The sequence below is a fragment of the Cucurbita pepo genome, chromosome 20 (genome assembly GCF_057944985.1).
Source record: "Cucurbita pepo subsp. pepo isolate OVF chromosome 20, ASM5794498v1, whole genome shotgun sequence".
Taxonomy (NCBI): Eukaryota; Viridiplantae; Streptophyta; class Magnoliopsida; order Cucurbitales; family Cucurbitaceae; genus Cucurbita; species Cucurbita pepo.
In genome coordinates, this window is record NC_141817.1 from 141145 (window position 1) to 164860 (window position 23716).

General features: G+C 38.6%; 7 protein-coding genes across 12 annotated transcripts; 6 read left to right on the forward strand and 1 right to left on the reverse strand.

The window, feature by feature from the left end:
* The first annotated feature begins 51 nt into the window (after positions 1 to 51).
* On the forward strand, positions 52 to 3331 carry LOC111782962 (transcription regulator/ zinc ion binding protein). Its single transcript, XM_023663827.2, has 4 exons — positions 52 to 330; positions 1728 to 2408; positions 2509 to 2607; positions 2809 to 3331. The coding sequence occupies exons 1-4, from the start codon at positions 181 to 183 to the stop codon at positions 3166 to 3168; spliced, it is 1290 nt and encodes a 429-aa protein (XP_023519595.1). The 5' UTR covers positions 52 to 180; the 3' UTR covers positions 3169 to 3331.
* Positions 3332 to 4018: 687 nt separating this feature from the next.
* On the forward strand, positions 4019 to 5812 carry LOC111782963 (protein PHYTOCHROME KINASE SUBSTRATE 1-like). Its single transcript, XM_023663828.2, has one exon. The coding sequence runs from the start codon at positions 4406 to 4408 to the stop codon at positions 5633 to 5635; it is 1230 nt and encodes a 409-aa protein (XP_023519596.1). The 5' UTR covers positions 4019 to 4405; the 3' UTR covers positions 5636 to 5812.
* A 3323-nt stretch (positions 5813 to 9135) lies between these two features.
* On the forward strand, positions 9136 to 12938 carry LOC111783662 (NAP1-related protein 1-like). Its single transcript, XM_087120807.1, has 10 exons — positions 9136 to 9422; positions 10095 to 10217; positions 10351 to 10401; positions 10584 to 10655; positions 10822 to 10935; positions 11022 to 11083; positions 11893 to 11950; positions 12167 to 12223; positions 12307 to 12351; positions 12507 to 12938. The coding sequence occupies exons 1-10, from the start codon at positions 9294 to 9296 to the stop codon at positions 12588 to 12590; spliced, it is 795 nt and encodes a 264-aa protein (XP_086976933.1). The 5' UTR covers positions 9136 to 9293; the 3' UTR covers positions 12591 to 12938.
* A 133-nt stretch (positions 12939 to 13071) lies between these two features.
* LOC111783456 (jasmonate-induced oxygenase 4) lies at positions 13072 to 15085 on the forward strand. The gene is made up of 4 exons (XM_023664384.2): positions 13072 to 13960; positions 14043 to 14159; positions 14253 to 14460; positions 14535 to 15085. Exons 1-4 carry the CDS (start codon positions 13605 to 13607, stop codon positions 14802 to 14804), a joined length of 951 nt encoding a protein of 316 aa, XP_023520152.1. The 5' UTR covers positions 13072 to 13604; the 3' UTR covers positions 14805 to 15085.
* A 317-nt stretch (positions 15086 to 15402) lies between these two features.
* LOC111782923 (HVA22-like protein a) lies at positions 15403 to 19063 on the forward strand. Of its 4 annotated transcripts, XM_023663773.2 has the most exons (5): positions 17025 to 18016; positions 18110 to 18136; positions 18208 to 18330; positions 18404 to 18647; positions 18742 to 19063. In XM_023663773.2, exons 1-5 carry the CDS (start codon positions 17955 to 17957, stop codon positions 18805 to 18807), a joined length of 522 nt encoding a protein of 173 aa, XP_023519541.1. In that variant the 5' UTR covers positions 17025 to 17954; the 3' UTR covers positions 18808 to 19063. The 4 variants fall into 4 exon arrangements, 1 of the variants encoding a protein (XP_023519541.1); XR_002813237.2 differs by lacking the exons at positions 17025 to 18016; positions 18404 to 18647; positions 18742 to 19063 and adding exons at positions 15403 to 16053; positions 16391 to 16895 and having other exon boundaries at positions 18208 to 18320; XR_002813236.2 differs by lacking the exons at positions 17025 to 18016; positions 18742 to 19063 and adding exons at positions 15404 to 16053; positions 16391 to 16895 and having other exon boundaries at positions 18110 to 18330; positions 18404 to 18429.
* Positions 19033 to 22962, reverse strand: EB1A (microtubule end binding protein EB1A). Of its 3 annotated transcripts, XM_087120417.1 has the most exons (9): positions 22822 to 22962; positions 21445 to 21505; positions 20748 to 20816; positions 20546 to 20632; positions 20178 to 20284; positions 19947 to 20080; positions 19801 to 19874; positions 19513 to 19626; positions 19033 to 19379 (listed from the first exon to the last, which is right to left on the reverse strand). In XM_087120417.1, exons 3-9 carry the CDS (start codon positions 20787 to 20789, stop codon positions 19257 to 19259), a joined length of 681 nt encoding a protein of 226 aa, XP_086976543.1. In that variant the 5' UTR covers positions 20790 to 20816; positions 21445 to 21505; positions 22822 to 22962; the 3' UTR covers positions 19033 to 19256. The 3 variants fall into 3 exon arrangements, with proteins under 3 accessions (XP_086976543.1, XP_023519543.1, XP_023519542.1); XM_023663775.2 differs by lacking the exon at positions 21445 to 21505 and having other exon boundaries at positions 22822 to 22957; XM_023663774.2 differs by lacking the exon at positions 22822 to 22962 and having other exon boundaries at positions 21445 to 22338.
* Positions 22734 to 23589, forward strand: LOC111783482 (Plant invertase/pectin methylesterase inhibitor superfamily protein). Its single transcript, XM_023664412.2, has one exon. The coding sequence runs from the start codon at positions 22777 to 22779 to the stop codon at positions 23500 to 23502; it is 726 nt and encodes a 241-aa protein (XP_023520180.2). The 5' UTR covers positions 22734 to 22776; the 3' UTR covers positions 23503 to 23589.
* The last annotated feature ends 127 nt before the right edge of the window (positions 23590 to 23716 follow it).

Genomic DNA, 23716 nt, shown 5'->3' on the forward strand with positions numbered 1-23716 from the left:
TGAACTGATCAAGAGGGACGGAACCCACTTTCCTTACACGTGGCAAGATTTTAAATGCGTGTGTATCAAAATAAATGTGGTGCGCGTAACTCTGGATTACCAATCGTCGTTCTCATCTCATAGTTTCGAGGCTTGTAACTTGGCTGATCAGTCGCTTGGGTTTTCGTCGTAGAGAGAACAATGGCGACGTCAGGACAGTGGCTGGAGAAGGCGTTGGACGATCTCTGCAAGAAGATGGAAACTGGTTGGGGTCTTGATAAGGATATGATTTCGGGATTGGTCTCGTATTGTGAGCTCGCCCAGCCCCAAGACGCTAAAGAGTACCTTGATGTAAGTTTCTTCTCTTGGCTTTCTCTTTTTCAATTATCTGAATGATTGATTTGTTTCTATCAATAAATTTCGCGTCTGGCTTTAGATATTGTCGCTGTATTAGGAGTCTCGCTTCGTCGCCTTGAGAACTTTATGGATTATTATTTCACTGATGCGAAATTGTGACATTTAGATCGGAAAGTGAAATGTTGACGATTGGCCAATTCATCACGATCCATGCTTGGATTCCCAAATGAAGTTTTTCAGCAATCTTTGGCTTTCTATTGAATTTTGTTTGTTTTGATGGAGGAAAACGAATTTAGTATCTTGTTTTTAACAGTGATGATATTAAGAAATATATGTTAGTTCTTGATATTTGAGGATTTGAGGTGTATACTCAGCTCAGTTCGTTCATTCATGGTGTGTGAAGATATTAACTTCCACCCCATGTTTTGCTCATGGCTTCTCTTAACATCTCTTTATTTTGTTCCCCAAAATATTTCAAGGTTAAGTAAGGCTGACATAATGTGCGAACGATTTCAGTTTAAGATGCTGCAAGTAATTTATTTCTTTCTTGCGGAATCAAATTGAAAAATCAATACAGTTCTTATGGATTATTCAATTGAATTACTAGTGAAATGAACCTGTCCTTTTAGGTTGATCTCCCTCATTGTATATCTCCTGAAGTTAGGGCAACTTGGAGTCAACTTCTCATCCATGTTTTTAGTCTGAAGTTTAAGTAATGATGGTTGCAATGTGTTTCTCGTCCAGTTTATGCAACTGCTTCTTGAATCTAGGCCAGTATAATCCAAACTTCTTTTCCGTTTAGAAGGTGCAATATTTTGAAACAAAAATATTAGATGCTATAAAATTGAGACTACTTTAAGTCCTTCATTTGTGCAAATTGGGCTGAAGAAAGATCTTTGATGCATGCATGTATTCAAGCTTTTGCTTATATGTAACCTTCTCAGGTGAAACTGGAAGTAAGATCCCTAAGGTCACTACCTTCTGAGCTTGTCTTAAATTTTATGTCCAAAGTCACTCACACCCCTTCCAAAAAGAATAACGTTGTTATTAAGTTTCTGTTTCCCCTTTCTTTCTCTCTAACCACTCTTTCATGTAATTATAAATTTGCATGCAAATATCGTATAAACTGTGAACTTATGATTTTGGTAATTGCAAGATGCTTATTTTAGAAAATTCCTCGCTACAAGATTGACTTCTTGCGCTGAGCACTGTTATTTCTTTGTTAAATAAATTAAAACTTTCTTGTAAACATAGGGGTTTTAGTTACTTGTTCCAATCAAAACATGGGTAAGGGAAAAGGAGAGGTGCAAGTTGGTTATCTGATTGTTGGATCGTATGACTTCTCTTTTAAAATGAATTGGTGTTCAATCTTTGGATTTACTTTTCTGCAGAACATCATAGGTCAGGAAGTTGGGAAAAGTGTGATAGATGAGTATTTACGCCTGCGAGGCTACTCTGACCCCTGCAGCAAAACATTGGATGTTCCAACGTCAAACTTACACGCATATGTCAAGCCACCCTCCCATGAAGGTTCTTTTGGCGGATCCAAGAAACCTGTTAAAACACCAAAAACCATTTCTATCTCCAGTAAAGAGATAGAACCAAAGAAGGTCGCAAGCTCTAGTAAGGTGGAAAACCAGGTTTCATCGGACACTCGCAACCCATTGTCTGGTAAAGGGAATCAGGGTACTTCCAAAAAGAAGAAGGCTGCCAAAGCTGTTTCTCTGGCTGAAGCTGCCAAAGGATCATTTGTGTTCCAGCAAGGAAAACCATGTTCATGCCAAGCTCGTCGTCATAGGCTAGTAAGCAATTGTTTATCATGTGGCAAGATTGTATGTGAGCAAGAGGGAGAAGGGCCATGCAGTTTTTGTGGTTCCCTTGTTCTGAGAGAAGGGAGCACGTATGCTGGTATGGATGAAGGTTTTACCCCACTTTCAGATGCTGAAGCAGCCGCTGAAGCTTATGCCAAAAGGTTAGTTGAATATGACAGAAACTCTGCTGCAAGGACATCTGTAATTGATGATCAAAGTGATTATTACCAGATTGAGGGCAACAACTGGTTGTCTAACGAGGTACTGAATTTTAACGGGAAAATTTGACTGGCAAATTATTTTGAAGAGAAAAGAAAATTGACTGGAAAGTTTATCATTATTATTATTATTTTGGTTTCAGGAAAAGGAACTTTTGAGAAAGAAACAAGAGGAAATTGAAGAGGCTGAGCGAGCTAAACGAAACAAAGTGGTTGTAACCTTTGACTTGGTTGGCCGCAAGGTAATCATCCTTTATTATTGACTTGATATTTTCTACCAAATGATTAATTATGTTTTAGTTCTAGCCAACAACATATGGATAGACCACCAACCCTTGCACTGAAATGTATTATTGGGAAGTTAGCTTCTCCTAGTTCCCACTGCATTTTGTTCTCTCTATCTTGATTTTGGGTTAATGAATTTTGGATTTGACCTTCTGTAGGTTCTTTTGAATGAAGATGATACTTCTGAACTTGAATCGCGCAACAGTATCTTGCGGCCACCAGATGAAAGAGAAGTGAACAGGATTAAACCAAACCCATCTCTTCAAATACATCCCGTCTTCTTAGATCCAGGCCCCAGAGAGAAATCCACCAAACCCAGAAACTCAAACAGAACGGTAAGCAATGGCATTTGCCTGGAAATTACTGGAAGGGTGCAGCATGATAGCAACGAATTAAAGAACTTTATGGTGGAAAATGAGTTGGAAACGTCATTAAATAGGAAGGCTTGGCAAGGGCCTTCGGTAAATCACAGGCCGCAATTGCAGGACAATTATGAATGTTCTTTAGATGCTCGTTGAAGCATAACAACTTAAACAGACTACTAGACTTGTGTTCAATTATCCTACTACTCTAATCTCAGTATAAAACTTTTCACTACAGAATATTTATCTTGTAATTCTCTTGGCCTCATATTTTGTGCTTTTCCTTCAAGAAAATTACCCTTCTTACCTTTGAGAGTAACACATTTTACTTCCCACCCGACAGCTTTTTTATTTAGTTTAAGTTGGTTTAAATTACCCTTCTGAACCATACAGTTGGTTTAAATTATATCAACATAATTGTGGGATCTCTTGTCGTTAAATTCATGGAACAAAATTAATTTGGGAGTTGGCATTAAGAAGAAAAATCATAAATGAAGGAACAAAAATGGAAGTGAAAGGAGGAAAACAACATATGTATGATTCACAGATGTCATATATGTCTTTTGTTTATGTTTTTTGGATTGTTCATGCATGCATAGATAGATTTTGGAAGTTTATAATTGAAAACCAACACTATTTCAACAATATCCTTCAATATCCTTTTCATGGTGAAAGTTTTAAGTAAAGGTCGTTTGTCAATGGAAACTCTGAAGTTTTATCATACTATGATTGTGGAGATGGCCGAGTTGGTCCAAGGCGCCAAACTATTTATTTTTCATAAGGACCATCTCGTTCATCAGCTGGTTTAAAGGTCTGGAAATTTGCAAGAACAAAATGTGAACCCCCAGGGGAAAATTGAATTCTTCTTGCAATCCTTTGAAACTGAAAGAGCGTACCATGTGGCTTTTAAGCATAGAATTGAAGACAACTAACTAACTAACTTTTCAGTTTCAAAGTTGATAATCGCAACAATGATATGGATGTGCATGCATAACAGTGTTTGTGTTTATAAAAGCTCATCTGAAACAGTTGGGAGAACTTCTATTCAGTTTACAGAACCATATCAACTGCTATAGTTAATGGTTATTGGGTGTTGATGAAAGTCAAATCAAGTGCCCCATCTAACTCACCCAAGTAGGTCCCTTCTTCTTTTGGGTATCTATGATCCAATCCTTGGAAGAAGCCTACTTAAGATGGGAACTCCTTTCCAACTTGCCACGCAAATCTGCAGCCTTCTTTGCCTTATTCACTTCCTTTCCTTCTCATCTCTTTACTTCTTGAAAAGCTTGTCTTTGCTTTGAAATCTCCAAAGATACATCCTCAGCACTGGTCTTTGTCCATTCTTTACTTGCTTCTTGTTCGTTTTTACATCTTCCTGCGTTTTGTGTGAACTATGGACAGTGAGTGCAAAACCCATCTTCCCAAGGTTTTCATCTCTTCATATCTTGAACACCATCAACTTCCTTCTGCTATCACCTCAAACCAAAACCCTTCCTTCTCCAAAAACATGAAGAAGACGACCATCACTGCAGAAGAAGAGATTGGAGTGTTCAGAGCTGAAAGGTACTATGGCATGAAACTGGAAGATGACAGCACAAGAGTTGTTGAGAATTGTGGTAGCAACCAGGCAAAGAAGAAAGAACAACGACCTGATGTGCAGTCCAGGAGACAAAAGAGCAGACCAGGAGCTCCAAGTGTGTCTTCTGAATCAAGTTGGAACAGCCAAGCTACCTTTTCATCTCAGAACACCCAAAATAAGACAAAAGGAAGAAGCCTGCTGGTCAACCTTACCTGCAACAGGTCCTGTTCTGATAAAAAATCTATTCTTGTCCATAGGAATATGTATGACCAAAGAGGATTGCAAGGCAGTGATGTCAGAAAAGAAGCTTCCAGGAACGAACAAATTCCTGTCATCGTGGATGCCAGAATCAAGTTTCAAACAGTGAATTTTGTAAAACAAAAACCAAAAAGTTCAATTTCAGGTGGGTCAACTAGAGAAGAAGAGATTATATTTCCAGTTTCAAGCTCTCAGTTGCAAAACTTTTCAAAGATCAAGGATGAAGATCCTAGAAAATCCATTGAAGTATTCGGCTCAAACAAGTTGGATAAGGAAGACTTAGTGGCTAAGAATCTAGAGAGGAAGCTGTCTGTTCTAAAATGGGATGCCATTCCAAAAGCTAAGGCCACTCAAACTGCTCCAAGAACCGATCCAATGATTGAAGATATAGGGAGCGATGCAAGTTCCGATCTGTTCGAGATCGAAAACTTATCTGGAAGCAATGGAAAGCCATTCACAAGACAGACTTCAGATGTTATACCAAGCTCCATGACAGCTTATGAGCCAAGTGAAGGCAGCATTGAGTGGAGTGCAGTCACTGCCAGTGCAGCTGATTTCTCATCTGTTGCAGACTATGATGAAAAGAAAGTCACAGCCAGGACTAAAGCCACGGTATTGGACAAGGATTTGCACAAAAGTCACCCTACTGGACTGTTAGGCTGCAAAAGTCACAAGTCAGTCAGCATAGCTGAACCTGCATACAGAAATATCGATAAGTTGAATTCTGATTCTAGACGTTTCCCAAGATTGGACTCAACCATGATGGCTAGTAACGCGACAGGCTGAGCTGAGATCATAGTGGAACATTATGATTCTCCTATCAAATTATGTCTCTGCTTACACAAAACTGTCACTATCTCATTGTTAAACACCACTACTCTTTTCTGAATGTGCAGAGGAGTTCTACTTTACACCCTTGTAGTTTATGCATAATGGATAAGCACATGATCTAGCCTTTGAAAATGAGACAATCTTGATTTGCAAAGTCAGTAAGGTCAAAGAGGAACATTTACCTGGCAACAAAAGTCACCCTACTTGTATTTTTGTTTATGATTCATTGACTCACAGCCATTTTGGTGTTGCATGTTTCGTTTTTTAGTTCTGAACTGAGAGATACTTTTTGGAACAAAGCCACGACCTTTTAAGGTGGCCATGTAGCTTCATTATTCTTCCAAAAAAGATAAAAGGAAAGTGAAGGGCCTACAGGTTATGCGTGCCCAACAAAGCAATACATCGTTGAATGTCCCTAACTACTGCCTACTCTTTCAGCATATCTGTCGTTAAGCTTTATATACACATTCGACACGACAGAATTGTTATGTCTGTATGACATGGAAATTACATAACACTTCACCAGTAAATCTGGTTCAGACATTATGTTCAAGTGGGGAAAAAATCCCTTGAGATCTTTTTGCTCTATAAAAAATCTCAAGAAAGATCGAGAACAAGCACCTTATGAAATGAGAGTTAAATGGATCAAAACTATGAGCACTGTTAATTAATCTTCAAACGCTCACAAATTCTTGAACAAATAGCTTGATAAGATACGTTGCAAGTGACAAGTAGAGGCTGTAGGGACAAGACCCTCGTGGTCTGTAACATCAAAAATCAAAATTCAAGAGAAAGAACCGTGTACTTATGTTTGGATTGGACGATTTCAGGTAATTATGTGATGGTACAGAGGAAAATATAAGGTGGAACAAGTTGGGTTGGCAGCATTAAATTCTGCAACCATCTCACTGCTATGGTGGATCCCATTGGTCTTTTCCTTCTCTTGCACTCCACAGAAACTGGGTTGGGATTTTGGCAAATCCATAAGCCTTACAGCAAATCAAATTATTGGATAATAACAAAACATATTACTGTTCAGCTTTACAAGCATATATCTATCTGAAAAGCTATGTGATCAAAGCAGATGGCAGGCATGACAAGATTGATCCATTGCAGCCTTGTTTGGATAACAAACCATTCATCCAACAGCTCCCTCCACCCCACATTGAAACTTACTTCATCTCTAGCCATCTTTTGCTCATGTTCGTCCAATTCAATCAGTCAAGACCATCCATCCAACTTTGAGGAGGAAAAAGCAGCGACTTTGACGTACGAGAAGTGAATTTATTGAGCTCCAAGTAAAAAGATGAGGCAGTGGTTTTCCTTTCGAGCTTCCCCTCAAAGTTTTTAAAATGCGTCTACTAGGGAGAGGTTTCCACACCCTTATAAGAATGCTTCGTTCTCCTCCCCAACCAAAGTGACACTCGTTACCTTCTCCAATCGATGTGGGATCCCCCAGTCCACCCCCTTTGGGACCTAGCGTCTTTGCTGGCACATCGCCTCATGTCCACCCCTTCGGGGCTCAGCCTCCTCGCTGGCACATCGCCCGGTGTCTGACCCTAATGCCCTTTGTAACGACCTAAGCCTACCGCTAGCAGATATTGTCCTATTTGGGCTTCCCCTCAAAGTTTATAAATGCGTCTGTTAGGAAGAAGTTTCCAGACCCTTGTAAAGAATGTTTCGTTCCTCCCCGTATCTGACAGGTTGAAGTTGAAAAAGGTACTGCAGAAGCATTGTTTATAGATGAATGACAACACATAGTGAAACAAAATTAAGAAGAGTTGGGATTGGTCCATGGAGAATATGTGATGTTTGCCACTGAAGGAGCAAGTTACTGTATACAAAAAAAATAAGAAGTTTACATGTTTGGATGCTAACACACTTTCCAAGCAAGAATATGTCACATAACTTCAAATTTCATCTATACAAACAGTAAAGAGAGATGAGAGTTTGTAAACCCATGTGCATGATGTGACAACGAAGTAATACAAAGAAGTAGGTAAAATAAGTTATAAGTGCACATGAGAGAGAGAGAGAGAGAGAGAGAGAGAGAGAGAGAGAGATGTATATAGCATTAAATTAGCTCAAATTCAAAAGAAAAAAACAGAAACCTTGAGCCTCTTGCTGATGAATAACAAAATTGAAGGACATGGTCCAGTGAAGGAATGTTGTGAAGGACACCAAATTGGAGGTTGGATTAATACCTCATCTGAAAGCTAAAAAGAACGGTAGATAGTGATTAGTGGCTTCATTTGAACCATTTAGAATGGAGGGATGTTGAGGCCTCTTCCTCTCTTTCCCCTTCATCTTTAAATTTCCATTTCTGTAATTACACATCAATGGATCCATGTTTCTTTAATAACTTCATGCAATTATTTGTGTAGTTGGAATGAAAATGAATGTGGGCTCTTGGAAAGGTCATGGGCTTATGAGAGAATACGATTTTATTGGGTTGGGTTGTATCATCGTCTCATCCTCCACGTATCACAGTTATGCTTGTTCAATGCATGTTTTCTGTAGTCACGTGTTGAATGTCTCGATCATGCTTGTATATGGTGCGTTGCCCATGACTGCATATTCGTTCCAAACCCCCTTTACTTATTGTTCATTACTTATTGTTCATGTGTGTTGGGTCTTTACTATTCTTCTCATGCCAATGTTAAGGTATCTGCCCCAAAATATACTATAAGAAGATGTGACTAGTGGTTAATTTTTCCTATCCAAGTTGTTGTTTATTCGCTTTTAGCCTATAACATTACTTTCTTTTTAATTGTTTTCAACTCATTTTTTCGCCCACATTTTTTAAATTATTTCTCTCACTCGAGGCTCAATTGTGCATTAAAAATGTCTACAAAATTTGACTTTCACTGTGCTGACTTATCACTGGGTTAGAACAAATACTAAGAGAAAGATTGTGACACTAGGCACCTTGCCAAGAACTAAGATAGCCGAGCAATGGTGAAGACACTGCTGCTCCACAAGAGGGATATCACATGATACTCGAAGATACAAATGCTAGCAAGTTTAAAGTGTTAACTTATCCATTCTAGTAAATAACGAGGCTCTCCTCACACCCAGATGCACTTATAAATATTATACTCACCTCCGCAATACTTAAAAGTTGTAATCATTTAAACATTATTAAACGTGTTTCTTGTGCAAGTCTCATTCGTAGGTAAGCTTATCCTGCATTTAGATTGATGTTGGCTATACACTTGAGCTGGATGTACGCAACAAGGTTGTATTTATTTTTTTTTTTAAAAAAGGAAAATATTTTTATTTTTTTAAAAACAAATCACTCCAATATTCAAGAGATTTAAGGGATTAAATTATGACATAATTGTATTGACTAAGAATAAGAATAAGAATAGAGGGAATTGTGAAGCATCGGTCAACACAAATTCGTTGATTTAGTGGTACATATGATTTCCTGGCAGAAGTTGATTGGTGAACGTACTGGACCCGAGATTCTGTAATCGGAGCGGATTTAAGCTCCCAAAACCCTAATGTGTATTCTCTCTTATTGACAATAATCTCAGTCCCCAGCGAAGAGAGCTCCAGGACCAGTCCCAGGGTTTTAGACAGTGGGTTTTACCGGTTTTTGCCGAACAAGATGGTTGCTGATAAGGGCAAGAAGGCTAAGCTCTCTGAAAAGGGCGAAGACGACAATTCGGAGGTCATCGATGAGAAACTCGTAATATCCATCGAGAAGTTGCAGGAAATTCAAGACGAGCTCGAGAAGGTACTGATTCGATTCCTAATATCGTTCCATCTGGTATTTTCTTTTGGTGGCCCCTGTGTTTAATGTTTACGAGGAGGACAATGAAGCGAAGCTAGAAGCCTAGCTTGTGAACTATCTTGTTTTTTTGTGCTCAGTTGAGTTTGTGCCTTGTATCTAACTCAATTGATCGGGGCACGTCTTCTAATTATACTTCAATTTGAGACCGAAAGCTTGAGTCTTTTTTATAGGTTCGCTGAAGAACGTCAATGCCGACGTTCAATTCCTTTTGCCTGCTCTTGGGAAATCTGATTGTTCGTTCTTATACATCTTATGGTTGAGTGGTTTTGTTCATTGTGCGTGTTATGACTTAAAATACATTTCTGCAGGTTCCCTAACAATTAAACAAAATGAATTGCGATAAATGTTCATCTTGAATTACACCTGCAACCCTAAAGTCGTGGTTGTAACCTATGGTTGTGTTTTCCTGTTTTTCCTGTCCCTGTACATGCCTTTTGACTTCTAATAGTGCAGAATGCTGGTATCTTATTGATAGGGTGCATACTTAATTATATAGTCACAGTGTCACAGCTAGATTAAGATTGATGTATATTTTACAATTAATTAAAATTTTCCATTAAATTTGAAATAACTACTATTTTATAATCTTGCTGTTCATTTGGTTTGATCTTCAAGATCAATGAGGAGGCCAGTGACAAAGTCTTGGAAGTGGAGCAGAAGTATAATGAAGTACGAAAACCTGTCTACGATAAGCGGAATGAGATCATCAAATCAATTCCTGACTTCTGGTTAACAGCTGTTAGTATTATCCTCTCAAACATGACTTCTTTGAACTGATTATGACCTTGTTGTCATGCTGAAGAGTTTCACAACTGTTACATTCTCTTTGTTTCCTATAGAAAAAAGTAACTGTTTCTTCCTCATCTTGCAGTTCTTAAGTCATCCTGCTCTTTGTGAACTTTTGACTGAAGAGGACCAGAAGGTTTGGCTTGACTCTTTTTTTTTTTTTAGTTAATTTGTTTTGAGTTTTCAAAGTTGTAAATGGAAATGCAAGTAAAATGCTTAATTTTAATAGTGAAACTGATTTTGAGCCCCATAATTTTGTTATAGTACCTCGGGTCTAAATGTCCTTTGAAATGTTGTTTGTTGCTTTGTCTTTGTTAGATATTCAAACATCTGACCTCCCTGGAAGTGGAAGATTTCAAAGATGTCAAATCGGGTTACTCAATTACTTTTGTGAGTTCGATCATTCCTTTAGCTTGCCCTTTCATGTTCTGTTCCTATATTTTGTTTTTATTTTTTCTTATAGTGATTTCTTGCACTTGGTTCCTTATATTCTATTACAAATTTTCAATCAATGAACATCTTTACGAGTATTTCTTTTGTTTCTTTGATTCTACAGAACTTCAACACCAACCCTTATTTTGAAGAGACAAAGCTGACGAAGACCTTCACCTTTCTTGATGAAGGAACAAGGAAAGTTAATGCTACATCGATAAAATGGAAAGAGGGAATGGTGAGGGTTTTTTTCCCGGATAAGTACTTGTATTAGTTAGTCCAATTATTTTCACTAACTGTTTGCTGTACTCTACATATCTGAAGGGCATACCTAATGGGTTTAACCATGAGAAGAAAGGGAACAAACGGCCTCAGGTTGAGGAAAGGTTGGTTGTTAAAACCTGTTTATCAATAATCACCATTTTTTTAAAGGAAAAAATTGTGGTTATTTGTGAAAGCACCGTCACTGCCCTATCTATTTTATGCTAGTTTGTTTGTCATACGAAGTCGTCTTTAATTTATGAGGAAACAACTATCATTCAGTTTACCTGACTTTAGATTCAATGGCCATCAAGAGATTCTAGGATATAAGTTGATAATAAAAAGCAAATGGCCAGAGGACTTTAAGTTCTGAAAAATGAGGTGGTTTATCAAGTGTATGCCACAAGTCTTTTTCTAGTACCTCAATACTAAGGTTTCAAATCAAGTAAAGACAAAGATCAAAAGTTTATTTCTCATTTTTAGTTCTGCAAGATCGTGACAATTAGAAACATCTCATGATGGGGAAAAGGAAGCCTTTTTGTTGGATGATACATCTGTCTGATTGGTTGATTGGCTATAGTTTACTTTCTTATTTTCTGAGCACTGAAATTTGGCTGTACTACTCTTCATTGGGTTTGTAGATCTGGAGAAATTGGGCTGGAATTTACTTCTCTGTGGAAAAGGATTTTTAAACTTTTGAAGTATATTGAAAAGCTTCAACATGGAAGGAAAATGTCGAAAACTTTTTGTTGCTCAATTCTCTTATATCGTATACTCAGCTATATTATTATTATTATCGAAGAATGCATTTCCAAGTGACATACCTCCTGTGCATGAAATGAAGAAAATGCCTGGAATCTTTTTTTTTTTTTTTTTTTTTTTTTTTTTTTACATGACCTCACTAGTAGTACACTTTTTCCTGTTTTGGGTGCAGCTTTTTTAGCTGGTTTAGCGATACAGAACAGAAAGATATTGATGACTTTCATGATGAGGTAAGATGAAAATATTGTGCATATAGAGATCTCCCCCACAAAAAGTTCTTTTTTTTTAATATGGCGTTTGCATCTCTCAGAGGCAGGCGCTGACCAAAACACACATACATACACAATTTTTCCCAATTCCAAAAAGAGGAATACTATAATCTTTGTGATGACTGCCCTTTCACTTTAAAATAAATGCTATGTTCTGAAATCCTCTTTGGGTTGCAGGTTGCAGAAATTATCAAGGAGGACTTGTGGCCTAACCCTTTATCCTACTTCAATAATGTATGATTCTATCTGCTTCATTGGTTTTCCTCTTCTCAGCACACATGGCTATTTTCTCTGACGGTTATTGTACTGTGATACAGGAGGCTGATGAAGATGAATTAGAGGAAGAAGAATCTAATGAAGAGGTGAAGAACAATAGTTTTACGGGCCTTTTCTAAACTCCTGATTAAGGCCAGCTAATTCGTTAGGCTTGGATGTTGTCTCATAGTTCACTAAATGGCTGTTCTGTAATCTTTTGCGTGTAGATTATAATTTATTTTTTGCTATTGCTTCTTTGCAGGGAAAGGAAGACGATGACTCTGAAGAGGATGATGACGACCAAGACGATGAGAATGACGCAGGTGATGACGAAGATGATGACTAGACGACGAGTGAAGTTTGCTGCATCTCTCCACATGGGTCATTTCTGTAATAGTTGCTCAAGTATCAGGTGGTAAAGGAGAATGTTGATCGTTTCTTGTGGTAGCCTTCTTCCAGTGGGTAATGGTCTGTAAGTTCAGTTGGTCAGGCATTTCAACTCGACCCTACTTTCTCCTTAAGAGCCCTTTAGTTTCCTTCATCCGCGTTTCCTTAATTACTCTCTAATATATAGATTGTTGAGGATATTATGGTTTTTATCTTATGCTTCGTTCTAATGCTAACATTGGAGAAACTATTTTGGTGTGTAAAGTTATTTGGATTCCCCCTTTAATACCATATGTTATTAATTGTATTTTTGTCATACCTCCCAAAGCTTCACTGCTAAGGTGACCTTTGGTTCTGTTCTTGCCATGGCTGCTGTTCCTGAACCAGAGCCAGAGCATGTATTAAGTGCTCTTCCATGCACAATTTTGCTTCCAAGCTTTTTTTTTCATCAATCCATTAAACAAATCTTTTAATGGAGTGCTAACAATAATCCTTTGCTCAAATAGTCATCTATCTGCCTCTTATCTAGATTAACTCTCCTCTACGTATTCAGAGAGAACAATAAGATAGAGAAATTGGTATGAAAGTAATTTGATGTTCCTTATATGTATTCTCCGACTCTCAATGATGGTAACGATAAATCTCCATCGAAAATTCAAAGTATAAATAAATTAGAAAATTCGAGTAAAATCAAACGAACAAATTAAAGAGTAGACTAAACCTGACGATAATGACAAAGGGAAGGGTGAGAGAATAATAATATCACAAAAATTATAAATTTACTCAACTAGTTGCTAAGCAAGTGGCCTATAATTATACAAATATCATATGAACAAGCCTGCATAAATTTTGGTTGCATCAAAGCAGCCAAGAAGTTAAGGTTTTAAAAATATTTTGATGCAAAAGAACACCATCCATCAAATCCCTTCAAATTAAATGAAAAGCCCTCAAACAATAACAAGTGAGAATTAAAATGGTCAACTCAGGAATCCCCACAGCCGATCTTTCTCCATTTTTCACAGAAGGAGATGAAGGTGGAAAGAAGAAGGCAATTGAAATAATTGGAAAAGCTTGCTCTGACTTGGGTTTTTTTCAGGTGGTGAACCATGGCGTTCCCGTTGAGCTTATGGCCAAAGCACTTGGGCGATCAAAGGAGTTTTTTGGATACCCTTTGGATCGTAAGCTTGAGGCCAGCCCTCAGCCCAGCGCTCCTCTGCCGGCCGGCTATGGCCGCCCGCCCCCCCATTCTCCTGATAAAAATGAATTCTTTCTCATGTTTCCTCCTGATTCAACCTTCAATGTCTTCCCCTCCAATCCTCAAGGCTTCAGGTTTTTCTTCAACTTCTTGCCTTCTTTCAAGTTCCAGAATTCAAATTTTGATGTTCTTTGGATACCCTTTTGTGTATTGCAGCTGCGTCCTGAAGGAGTTGTTCTCAAGCTTTGTGAAGACAGCTTCAATTGTAGAAAGCATCATAAACGATTGCTTAGGCCTTCCACCAAATTTCCTTAGTGAATACAACAACGACAGGTGAGTTGAATTTGAAATTCAAACTTGTCATTAATCTATGATAATCTTAATTAATTAAGTTTAGTGTGGGTTTAATGATTAATTAACAAACAGGAGGTGGGATTTAATGTCGACATTCAGATACCCTTGTGCAAGCGAGGTTGAAAATATTGGTGTTAGGGAACATAAGGATGTGAATTGCATCACCTTCGTGTTCCAAGATGAAGTTGGAGGCCTTGAGCTAAAAACCGACGTCGATCAATGGATTCCAATAACTCCCGACCAAACCACGCTCGTCGTCAACGTCGGAGACGTCGTTCAGGTAAATGCAGCTGCTTTATACTTTGTTGACGGACCCGTCGAATTTGAATTTTGAATCATATTTGTTGCTTGAAGGTACTGAGCAACGATAGGTATAAGAGCGCGAGCCACCGGGTGGTGAGGCAGGCAGGGAGAGAGCGTCACTCTTTTGCATTTTTCTACAACATTGGAGGAGATAAGTGGGTGGAGCCATTGCCAGATTTCAGTACGGACATTGATGAGGCACCAAAATACAGAGGCTTCCTCTACAAGGAGTACCTTCAATTAAGATTGAGAAACAAAACTCATCCTCCTTCTAGGCCTCAAGATATCATCAACATTTCTTATTATTCTACTTCCACTTAGCTTCTTCCTACCATATCAATGATCTACGTCTCATTATCTTATCTCTCGCTCTGTATGAGTGTTGTTCGTTAGTTTTCTTGTCAGTTGTTAACATAAACACAAATCATGTGTTCAAATGCAATGAAATAGAACAAAAAATTTACATGGGTAGTGGTAAATTTTGAAAATTTACATTGAAAATGATTGTAAAAAGGGAAAAAATGAACCCTACCTGTGAGTCTTAGTGAATTAAAGTTTGAAAGAGGAAGAGAGGAAGCAAAAGAGAGACAGCACTTTTGAATGGAGCAGCCTTTTCTCTTTTATTGACAATTTTTTCAAGTAAAACCTGAATCTACTTTATATATCAACTAGGTTTTGTCTATTATGACTTCAAAAATTGTATTTAGAGTAACAAATTAGCATTTGGATAAGTGTGGAAGAGCAAGCGAATTAAGGATTCTCGAAATCTTGGATGAGAATAATAAAGACTTGGAAACACTCTGAGCTCAACGAAAAAAGTACATGCGTCAATTAGACATGCTTACGTCGATAGACGTTGAAAGTTATGAGCGTTAGGCCACCCATTGTCTTTGTAAATTACATCATAAAAAGCCCCATTTCACGTGGGCTCTGAGGCGATGGGGGCTGTAGAACCCACAATAATAGCAACCCTATAATTCACTCCATTCTTCTTCATAGTTTTTCGAAGCATTATATATGTGTGTGTGCATATTACTCCCCATTCCAAAACCAAACATCTAAAACCCATTTATTTTAGGTTCTCCTCTGCTTCGCTACATTATTGAGACCCACCACAGATCCATACCCAGTTAAGATCAGATCATTGGAGTGATGGAAGGAAGTGACCAAATTCAGTATCATCATCGTCCGCCTACTTCGTTTCCTCTCCAATTGTTAGAGAAGAAGGAATACGATCCCCAGCCTCCTCCCGAGTCCTCTAAGAAGCCCTCGCCCAAGAGGACCTCCACCAAAGACCGCCACACCAAAGTCGATGGCCGCGGCCGCCGTACCCGGATGCCTGCGCTTTGTGCTGCTAGAGTTTTCCAGCTCACCCGTGAGCTCGGCCACAAGTCCGACGGCGAAACCATCGAGTGGCTTCTTCAACAGGCCGAGCCTGCTGTTATTGCTGCCACTGGTACCGGCACAATTCCGGCAAACTTTAACTCCCTCAATACCTCCTTGAGAAGATCGGCCACCAGCATTTCTTTACCTTCTCAACTAAGATCCTCATCTTACTATCACCCCGGAGGTAGGCTGTTTTAGTGTGTAAGCTTTCATTTTAAATCTGTTCGTAAAATTTCTTATCTTTCCCATTTTAACAATCCGGCAATTGGATTGACAACAGTTTGGATGTTTTTGGTGTAATAGTAAAGTTTCAAAGTTTTCATTTTTTATAACCATTTTTAAAAATATTTGTAATTATTTTCTTCCAATTTCTTTACATTATAATGGGGTTTCATCTTTTTAATGAAATATTCGATCTTTTTAGTCAAATCTAAATATTTAAGTTTCAAGTATTTATAAAATGTAAATAATAGTAAAAATAAAAAATAAAAAAAGAATGAAATTTGATTGATGATGTTTAGTGATGGCGTTCAACTCTCAACCAATGAATATGGGTCCAATGACGCATGCAAAAGAAGATCACTTGCCTGACCCGCAGCGGAGCTATGTGCAGCAATCCACCACAGGGCTACTCCCGACGACTATTCCGGCCAACTTTTGGATGTTCTCCGATGGCAACAGCCAATTACTCAGCGGCGGAGGTGACTCTCTATGGAGGCTTCCACCGGCCAACCAAGACAACGCTTTATACAGAGGACAAGCCTCCGGTAGTGTTCGTTTCTCGAATCTGGCTGCTCCATTGACGCTTCTCCCCGGAAAGCCATTGGGTCCCAGTGGCAGCGGTGGAAGCATGAACGATGGACATCTGAATATCTACGGCGGCCAAAATCGGGCGCATGGGGCGGCTCCGGACAACAGTGTCTCATAATGGATGAAACACCGTGGTGCCCTTAATTGTTGGCTACGGATGTATGCCTATGCCTTTGGCTCTACTAATTTCTTGGTATATGGTTGAGACGACGTGAGGTGAGTGAGACCTATGAATTCTCTTGAGAGAACAATGTTATTCCTATCAATTTTTGAATTTATTGTTTCATTTTCTCTTTTAAATACACAACAAATACAAATTCATAATTTACTTCTGCTCTGAATCTACAAATACAAAATCTCCACACATAAACCTAAAAGGTTAAAACTGATTAAAACTTTAAGCCTAGCTGTGTTCAAAGAGAGTGAACGATGCAATTGAAGGGAAGTGAGGTGAGTAAGTTAAAATGGGAGCATCGCTCCAAACCCAAAGCCTCTCTCTTTGGTTGCCATGTTTTTACTGAATCAATGATTCAAAATGCTCTGTCTCTGCTCTGCAAATGGTGGGATCACACCTTTTCTCTTGCAGGTTTCGCTCACCTGGCTCTGTCCCCACCCTGCTTCCACTCCCTCCATCCATTAATGCCTTACCCTTTACCCCAATTCTCACTTGCCTTTACCAATCAGTTGGAGTTTTGAAGAAGTGGGTCATTCCGTTGTAACAAGAATAATAATAACCCATCATCAAGCTTTGTTCTTCCCAACCCCTCTCTGCTAGCCAAGGACACATCCTACTTTAAAGATTCAACACCTTTGAAGGAACCCCATTGCTAATTTTCCATATAATAACACACCTTCCTCCTCGACAACCCCTGTTGTGTTCCTCAGACCTCTCTCTCAGTTTCAGTACGATGATCATTCACTTAACCCATCTCCCCTTCTCCACACTTTCCTTAATTCCTTCTTTGTTTTCCTAACTAACTTATATCTTACAATCTGATTACACTTTGGAGTTTGTGAATTAGACCCTTTTGATTTTCCTTCCACCGATTCCAACTTTCGATCCCAAGTTATCCTTGGAATTGATTCCTCTGCTTTCGTTCTTTCTTTCTTTCTTTCAATGACTACGCTTTTTCGTTTAACACGCACACTGCTCCACCGCTTGTTGAGCTTAAGATCTAGAGGAAGAAAAAGAAGAAAGAAACGTGTTCTTTTTCTCTTCATTCTTTCGTTTTGGATTCTGGGTTTTGAAGATATTATTAATGTATTAACCTGAAGATGGGATCTGGGGCTGGAAGTTTCTTCAAAGTTGTTCTTAAAAACTTCGACGTTCTTGCTGGGTATCTTTATACTCTCTTTGTTTCTTCTTTGCTTGCTTCATTATTTACTTAATGTTCCCACATATTCATACATTGGCATGATTTGATTTGCAGGCCCCTTGTCGGTCTGCTCTATCCCCTGTAAGTTTCTTTCTCACTCTCCTTCAGAATTTGAATCTTTTTGAATATTGGGATTTGGCCTTGTTTTGCAGATATGCGTCGATCAGAGCCATCGAGACCAAGTCTCAAGTCGAGGATCAGCAATGGCTTACTTACTGGGTTTTCCACTCCATGATTACCCTCTTCGAGATGACCTTCGCCAAGGTTCTTGAATGGTAAGCGTTTAGGAGCTTCTGCTTTCGCACTTGCTTTGAGTTTGACATGTTCACTGAAACTTTGACGTGGCAGGATCCCAATATGGCCCTATGCGAAGCTGGTTCTGCTGTGTTGGTTGTCAATGCCCTGCTTCAGTGGAGCTTCGTATGTGTACGAGCATTACTTAAGACCTCTGATGGTGAACCAGCAAAGAGTGAACCTTTGGTATGTTCCTAAAGGAAAGGACCCTTCGAACCAGCGTGATGACATTATCACTGCTGCAGAGAAGTACATTCAGCAGCATGGAAGTGGAGAACTTCAGTACATGCTTGACAATGTGAGTCAGATTTTGGTGCTTCTTTCTGCTTCTCCCTTCAATTCACACACCTTCTATTGCCTAAACTAATGCATTTCTTCTTCTTCTTCTACAGGCCGAAATGCGCAGGAGAAATAGCAGCAGCAGTTATTATGGTTATGCAGAGGACCATGAATACTGAAACTGATGCCACCATTCCATTGGCGATTTCATACTACAATAAGAGTGGGAACTCAAACAAAGCTCAAAGTTTTCTCCATTTTTGTTATTGTTTTTGTTTTCTTCTTTTGGGTCTGTGAAAAAACTGGTGTTGTACTGTTTCTGGTCGTTTAGTAATATCAAAGCACATCCAAATAAGCATCGACAAAGCTGGACAAACTTAGTATAAATCTTAAGACTGCGACAGTTTCTCGAACAATAAAAAGAATTTAAGGCAAGCTAATGGTTTGAGCATATCTGTTGTTATTAAAAACCCAATGGTCGAAGTCCAGCTAACAATCATACAAGGAATTTTTTACGTCTTCATTTGATTTGAGATGATAAGTGATGGATGGAGATGAGTGTGATGGGTAAGGGATTGCTTGGCAATGCTCCAGCTTTTTGTTGCTCAATTTGAAGCTTCACACAAATTCACTCCTCATTTTCATCTTCAGCGTCAGTCCTCTTCGATTGGTATATGTACTCTTGAGCCTCAGCGAGTGCCGACTCCTTCGCGTCTGCTGCGTACAGAATCATCTTGATTGCTGCTGCCATCTGCATCAAACGTACAATTATCAACCGTACAATTATGAACCATACCATTATCAATGTCCTCTTCAAAGTTAGAGGTCTGGCAAAGTATTCATTCATGCTCCACCCATTCTCCATATATCCATGCATCTCTTACCGGGAGATCTTCTAATTCAGGCATCTGACAAAAGATTTCTATGTCCCTTAATTTTGCAAAGTAGAAGTCCCTTTCTTTTTCCAAAACATCTACGGACATTTTCAGATCCGTAATCTGTTCACAAAAAAAAAAGGCAACATAATGAGTAACAACTTGTAAGAGAGAGGGGGAGTCAAAATAATAGTTACATAACATCAATTTGGAGGACAAAGGGGAAGCAAAATGCCAGAGCCGTCCTTCAACAAAGAACAACGCAGAAATTAGCAGCGACATTATTTTGCAGCCTACCTCCTTGGACAAAGCTTGGATTTCTCCAGATGAATTTGCCCCACCCGTTGCACCGTTCTTCCCTGGCTTGGATCCTGGATCGACATGCCACCAAATAGCTTAATATATGGCTCATTACTAGAACTCTTACTTAGCATAAGACTTACTTAGTTCAACTGGATCACCAGAGCCAGGGCTATGCATATTATTTGTTTGCAGTGATTTAGCAACCTTCTGGCAACCCTTCATCGTCAGTCCACCCTTTCCGCCCTTACATCGTCTCTCCACAGGATTATAGTTCCTGTCAAGACATTCAAGGAAAAGTCGATGACAAAATCGAAGGAAGGCACTGGTTTATAGTCGATACTCAAAAGAAAAAAATGATAAATTTAGCATACTCATTCATTATGCCACCATTAACTGAATCACAGTAGCGTTTCAGCCATTGCAAGAATTCCAAGTTATCCAGAGGTCTACTTTTTACAAGCCTGTTGACTTCAATGTGCTGCCACAAATAACATCAGCATTCAGTAAACCATGTAAAGGAATGAACATCCTTCTAACTATCAATCACAAGACATTAGGCTTTAAAACAACAGTTGTGTAAGGCCCCATCCATTTCACCAAGTATGCTGCTTAGGAAGAATGAAAAATGATATCAACATATGTCCAGCACGACGTCATCTAGGCCTCGACGACCAAAACAACCACTGCCAACTTCACATATTAAGAGCTGGGATATTAAGCAGACTATTTGGTTACATACCTTTTCAATTTTCAATTTATTGAATACCTCCTGCAGAACCTTGTAATTCTGGATCATATCGTATTCAGTTTTCGCATCGAAATTGACCTTTTTATACCATCCAAGGCAGATAAGTCAGTATCATACAGTTGCCATTAATTATTCTCACAATCTGAAGAAGATGAAAATTATAAATAAAACTAGATACAAGTCATTAAGTAACCTTATGCATTGGGACAGCTCCTGGGTAGGTCATATCAATCATCTGACACTGCACAGCCCCGGATGCAGCCTAGGCAGAACGACAAACATGGGAAAAGGGATACCAACAATTTATAATGGATGCCATGGAAAGATAACAGAGTGAGAACCAGGATAAACAGAAAAACTTCAACAGTGATTTTCCTAGCAATGAAATCAATATCATATAATAAACAAATGACCCGCTGCATGTAACTCAACAAAAGAATTTTCTCAAGATGAGAGACCTATTCAATGAATTTCGCATCGCTAAATTGATCTTCAAACAGTCTTCAAATACGAGTATGTATTGCGTCCAAAATCAGTGGAATGCAAAAGGATAATTATGACCCATCTTTCCATGAGGAAAGGAAAGACAACAAAATTACTCCCAATCAAAAATCCAAATCACTATCCTGAAATAGAGCAATTGTTAGAAAATGCTTCGCGGTATTGATTCCGTTTTTCCAAGCATTTCTACAAAACGACGTGCATACCCACCAGATACGAACATTGTACCATCATGAACAATGGATAATCACAAAGAAAGAAAATGAAGAAATTAGAAAACGAAGCCTCCCTTTGTCCAAGAGGAACGAAGAAAAAGAAAACCCAGTTCAGACATTACAAAACAAACATTTCCCAAGGAAGAAAACGAATGAGAAAGAGAGGAAAAAAACCTCTTCAATGCGAGAGAGATTGAGCTGAAGACAATTGTTGATCCATGTCAAAATCTCATTCCTACCGACAAAATAAGCGCTGTCCATCATTCCAATATTGGAAGCCATATTCGGAAGGCAGGTCCCAGAAAACCCAAATCATAAGCAGGGGAAAGAAACAGATGGAAAGAGAGGAAACAGAGAGAAGAAGACAAATGAAGGGGAAGAGAAGGCCGGCAATAAGGAGGAAGCCGCATCCGGGCGTATATTAAGGGGGAAACCATGCTTTAAACAACTTTTAAATAACCCATTTCGAAACGGAAGGTGCAATTGAACGGTGGGGGGAATTGACTGTTCCAAACCGATAACCAAATTAGCGTTACACAAACCAAACTACACTCCCCTAATTCATTCTTTTAAATTAACATCCTTTTTCATCATTAAGCTGGGATCTGACTTTCAACGAATTAAGGAATAATTAGTTTTCCCAAAAAAGAAAGAATCCCATCTAATTACATCAATCAATCAAATTAACCCATTAAATATTAAAATGAAAAAGGAAAACACTGAACACAATGAACACTTCAGTTTTTTTCTTTTTTATTTTTTCCCTTGCCACCGACCACCGACAAAAAAAAATAATGTATATTACCTGTTTCTATTTAATTCTATTATTTTGCTATAAAAATTGTCTTATAAATTATAAATTTAAACGCAGTAAATAAGAGATTAATCATCTTTGAGAATATAATGTTCGTTAATTCATTGGTTAACTATGGAAGAAGTTTGTATCTTTTAATAAAGAGGGAAAAGAGATGCCTTTGAAAAGAAATGTTGTTGTATCAAAAGTTATTCTTTTATATGGTCCATAGGAGAAAAATTAATGTGGTGCACAACTCCCCTTTTATTGGAATTAATTCAAAATATGTAAAAAGAACAAAAAAAAAAAAAAAAACTTGAAAAATTAATGGAATGGAAAGGATAAAGAAACAATTAATGAGCAATGGGTGTGGTGAGGTTGGTATGCCATTTAATGTTTTCCCCCCTTGAAAAAACACAAATCAACTATTTTTTTTTTTATATTATATCTAATAAAAGATTCAATTATAAATTTGGCTCTATGATTTTAGAAGTTAGAATTCCAATTTTGTTAAATATACATATACATTTATGGATAGAAATAAATCAAATCCCACGTAGTGGAATAAATGAAAACGGTGGGTTTGACTTTGACTTTGGCTACCCTTTCCCCTTCCCCTTCCCCTTCCCAGAAGGATTCAGATTGCATAATTTCTCCAGATTTCAACAAAACAAACACGCATCAATTCCATTTTTTCTTTCAAAACCGAAATCATGGATCAAATCAATGCCCTCAAAGGCTATGGCAAAGTGACTCACCTCGAACTCCAACTCGAAGATCAGCTCCCGCCGCCGTCCAAACCAAACTTCAAAATCCCCAACCACAAATCTCTCCGCCTCACCATCGCCATCTCCGCCGTCGTCCTGACCACTCTCCTCATCGGATTGATCATCGCAGCCTCCATCTACAACTCCACCGGCAAGAAATCGCCCAATTCGGCCGACGCAATCAACATCGTCTGCAACGTAACTCGTTACCCTAATTCCTGCTTCACCTCCATAATTTCTCTCAATTCCTCTCCTGAACCCGATCCCGAACTAATTTTGAAGCTCTCTCTCCAAGTTTCCCTCAACGAACTCTCCAATCTGTCACGGTCGCTGAAAACCTTAACCGCCAACGGCGGAGGAGAAGCTTTGAAGGACTGCGAGAGCCAAATCGAAGACGCAATAAGCCTGGTCAATGACTCTACAGCAGAAATGGAATCCGGCGCCGGCGAGAAGACGTTGACGGAGAGTAAGATCGGCAACATTCAGACGTGGATGAGCAGTGCGATGACGGACCAGGAGAGTTGCTTGGACGGACTGGAGGAGATGGATTCGACGTCGTTTCGGGAGGTGAAGACGAGGATGAGAAAGTCCAACGAATACGTGAGCAACTGCTTGGCCATTGTCGCTAATATCCACGTCATTCTTGAGAAATTTGAAATGCCACTTCACTAAATCAATATTGAGTTGGATCATGTCAATACGCTATTTTTCTTTTTATTTTTTAAATAAAAAAATTTGTTTTCTTGTTGGTACTTGGAACTTTTAGTGTTTTGAATATTGATGATTGTTGTTTGTATTTACTTGAAAAGATGTGAGACTGTGACAATTGTTAGTTACATTATATTTATGATTTTTTAGCCTATCACGATCAAACCTACAAATTAGT